Source organism: Austrofundulus limnaeus, unplaced genomic scaffold (assembly GCF_001266775.1).
Source record: "Austrofundulus limnaeus strain Quisiro unplaced genomic scaffold, Austrofundulus_limnaeus-1.0 Scaffold623, whole genome shotgun sequence".
NCBI lineage: Eukaryota > Metazoa > Chordata > Actinopteri > Cyprinodontiformes > Rivulidae > Austrofundulus > Austrofundulus limnaeus.
In genome coordinates this window covers 84,533-88,518 of record NW_013953025.1, presented here as the reverse complement: position 1 = coordinate 88,518, position 3,986 = coordinate 84,533, and the positions used below count along the sequence as shown (strand labels likewise).

Sequence of the window (3,986 nt, the reverse complement as noted above, 5' to 3'; positions counted from 1 at the left end):
CTCCTAAATCACTCGTACGCACAATTTAAGAACAAATCTGTGCGTACGAACGGTTCTTGCATGAGGCCCAATGTTTCTAGTGGGGAAATGACATCAATAGAAACACGTGGAGCTGGATTTTAACGTGGAGCTGGATTTTAATTTGTGTAATAAGACAAAACAGTCTTGTTGTTTTCAACAGTTTTCAATTTAAAGAAAAAGTTACACAACTGACGTTACAATACAAAGAGTTGGATGTTGTCTTGATATTTTTTTAATTTTTATATATTGAGAAATATGTTAAATAAAAAATAATAATAAAAGTTTATTATTTAAAAAAAACACACWCACAAAGTACAGAAAACTGGTACTGTTAAGTACCGGTACCAATTCCCAGGTACCGGAGATAGGTACCGAATCGATTGAAATGTCAAAGGTACCCATCCCTAGCGGTATCTGATACTTAGGGCTGTGATACTTGGGGCTGCAGTATCTGTACGGTATCAGAAGTGAAAAAGCTGTCGGGACATGTCTATTCGTTTTACAGTCATCAGGTTGTGTTTAGGGCCTACACTCAGTAATATTTGTGCTGTAAATGTGTTTGTGAAGCAGAGAAACAGATGAATAAAGGTAATAAATCTGGCGTGCTGCTCTGGGACTCACCTAAATCCTTCACGATGGCAGCCAGAGACTGTCGAGGTATCAGCTTGCTCTTTACAGGAGTTTTGGTGGCTTTGGGCAGCCTGATCATACCTGCACACATAACGTAAACATGATCAGAGAACAGCTCTAACAGCTGGACCTCATCAGAACCGGGCCGAGGCCGGACTCACACTCAGCTTTGACGGCGTTGGCGTTGATGGAAGCGTAGGGTCTGCGCGCGGCACGTCGCGGCTGCAGGATGTCCTCACACACGCGCCTGGCCACGCGGGTCAGCTTGGTGGTCTGCAGAATGAAGGTCTGCCGGTTCTTGGCCAGCAGCTTGGCCCGCCCCTCGTTGCGGGTGAACGGCGACATGCCCTGGACCTCCTGTCGTGTCATGTGAGCGCGGGGGCCCGCCTCCTGAACACACGTGCAGACAAAATGAAAACGTCTGGAAAGCACCTGCAGCCAGGTTCAAGCAGCAGTTTGGACCTACAGAGCCGGCTCTCGCTGCCCCCTCCAGCTGTGTGGGCGTCTTCAGACCACCATACTTCTTCCAGTAGATCCAACAGGAAGCACACAGTCTGCACTGCATGTTAGGAGGACCCCAGGCGTACCACTGAGGAGACTGGGCCGCTGCGTGACAAACAGCTGAGTCAGTGTGAAAGCATCACTCTACAGGTTGTTCACAACAGCTGAGGACAGGAAGCAGAACTTACTGTGGCAGCTCTCACAGCTCAGCCCTTTCTGAAAACCTGCTGCTCCGTTCACTCCTGGCTTGCTGCCTGGACCCAGGATCTGGTTGGGGTTGGGTTTGGTGCTGGGGAAGAATAAACAGGAGTTATTCTGGAGGTGCTGTAGCTGGGAGCATGTGTGTGTGCAGCAGCAGCAGCTACTCACTAGGTGGGGATGTAGACCTGTTTCAGCTTACTGTCAGCTTCAGCCGCTTTCAGCCGTTTCTGTAAGCAACACAAAACATCTCACTACACAATCTGAGGAACAAACACAGCTGTGTTCACAGGGATGTTGTGCAACCTGTTGAATGTAGCGGTCAGTAGTCTTCCACATGTAGTAGAACTGGACCACGCTGGCCAGAGACTTCCAGGGCAGCTGGAGGACAGAGAGAAGRTTCTTACTAAACTGATTTACTGGTTTATCTTCATTCAGCAGGTGGAAGGCTTGGACCACAGTGAAATGACAAACCACATAAAAGCCTGAAGTGATTGTGTTGTTGTATTGTGTGTGCACACATGGCTAACTCCAGGTGAAGATACTCAGAGTTCATTAAACTCGTTAGCCACACTCAGTTTGATTCCTCTCAGGAAGTTCACTCAGAGTTTCAGGGTTCAGTGAGGCTGGGTCAGACACTGGTTTCATGATATACTGTGAGTTTATAAAAGTCACAGTTTCAAAACAGCTGAAGTTTTCCAGCAGTGTGAACAGTTTCTAATGTCTTGTCAGAGAGACAGTTCACCAGGGCTGCATGATGTTAGGAAAACCTGYGATGTGTGTAACCAGTGTTTAATATTGTGATAATCATACGACTTGTCATAAAAGAACAAATACATGTATGTAGGGTTGATGTCTGTTCTGGGTTCAGAGCAAAAATAACAACAAAACTAATCATTTCCTTTTCAGCATAAATTAAAAACATGAAGAGAATCCATCCAACTGGTCAAATACATGAAGGGCTCCATTTGTTTGGTAAAAAACTTCAAGCTTCTGTCTGAGTGACAGAACTCATAAATGCAAACTTTTGAGCCATTTATTGCAGTTGATGCAGTTTTTTGTGATATGTGTATTGCACAAGCTGTTATGAGGATGAGGATCATTTTCCATATACTGTGCAGCCCTAAAGAGGAGGTCAAACAGCCCTCGTACACAGCTGCCAGCTCTGCAGGTTGTATGAAGAATGTAGGAGGGGAGTTCAACCAASGTCCCAGCCCTCGTCTAAAAGAATAAAGTCAGCTACATGGGAACATGTCAGCTACTGTAAAAAGAAGTTTGCCCTCTGTGCAAACCATGGTTGCAGCTAGAGGAGGCAAMACATCCAACATGACAGCCCATCTACAGGAGGACCACCCATCACTGTCTGCTGAACTCAAGGTAAAGTTGATGCTGTCTTGAAGTGAACGAGCTAACTTTAGCATCAGGCATTAGTGAAACACATCACCATGTTACTGTGGCATATTGTGACATCACAACTTGTCTAGAGGAGTTAGTTTATTGAAAGTGCTTCCATACATTTTGCTGAACATGCATTTCATATGAATGTGTTCATTCTTGATTTCTGTGTGTATATATATATATATACACACATATATTACAGTCTTTATCATTCGTAACCTAAGACACAATAAAAACACATGATACATTACATCATTAAAATTACTTGTCACTCACTATATACTGATTTGTCTGAAGTTATCAGATGTAAACAATCAGTAAAGTTTAAGTTACAGTAGGTGATAAAATTTTATATATGAACGCACACGTTAATGCATTTAATCATGACACTTCTGATCTATAAACACATAATTAAAGCTGACTCTGACTAGTTGTTCTTTTTTCGTTTTAAATACCAATTTCAAACAGTTTGAGATGTAATCCTAATCCCACCAAAGTGTAATAATTTGAAAGTATTTGACAGAAAGAAATGTCTGACTGTAGGCCAGAGTTAGAAGCAGATGAGAAGCCACAGCATAATATTAAGTGTTTTCTGACAATAATACATTAACACATTAAAAGAAGAGAATATATGTGGACAAACTAATTGTTCAGCAGAGTATGACAGGTTCTCCACTGAAGCAGCAGCAGCAGCAGTCTACTGCAGGTTTAGAAGCTGACACAACTCTGAACATCAAACATGCTTTAAATAAAAAGGAAAGCTCACAAAGTCCTGGCGGATGTCGTTAAAGTCTTTGCCGTATTTCTCCAGAGCCTCCTCAAACAGCATGGCCTCCGAGGCGCTCCACTCCTCCATCTCGTCACGGCACAGCACGGGGCCCCCCTGGGGCACCAGGGTGGACATGGCTTTGGCCAGGTCATAGCCGTTCTTCTGCAACGTGTCCATAGCATGGAACTGAAACAGGAGGACAAGCTGTCAATCATACGACCCAGAGACAAAGTGTCTTACAGCAATCTACAGAAGGACCTGTGTAACCTTTGACCCTGAAGCTGAGGTGCTGCTGCTGATGAAGCACACAGGTATGAAGTTTCATTAAGTCATCCTGAGTGGATCAGAACTGATTTACCTTTATACATCTGCCTTCAACAGGTGTTTCAAACAGGACATAAAACACTGAATTAAACTCTACTCTGTATTAAAAACATTAAAGGGTTCCCCTCTCTGTCATGTGGATGGA

The 3,986-nt window shown here is 43.8% G+C and overlaps 1 protein-coding gene across 1 annotated transcript in view; it reads right to left on the bottom strand.

The window, feature by feature from the left end:
* mta2 (metastasis associated 1 family, member 2) overlaps window positions 1–3,986 on the bottom strand; it is a gene marked incomplete in the record, with an annotated part of 44,269 nt that overhangs the window by 3,444 nt on the left and 36,839 nt on the right. Inside the window, 7 exon segments of the mRNA XM_014027208.1 lie at window positions 643–732; window positions 813–1,041; window positions 1,118–1,257; window positions 1,341–1,441; window positions 1,522–1,580; window positions 1,657–1,731; window positions 3,515–3,703. Coding sequence (XP_013882662.1) covers window positions 643–732; window positions 813–1,041; window positions 1,118–1,257; window positions 1,341–1,441; window positions 1,522–1,580; window positions 1,657–1,731; window positions 3,515–3,703 — 883 coding nt within the window.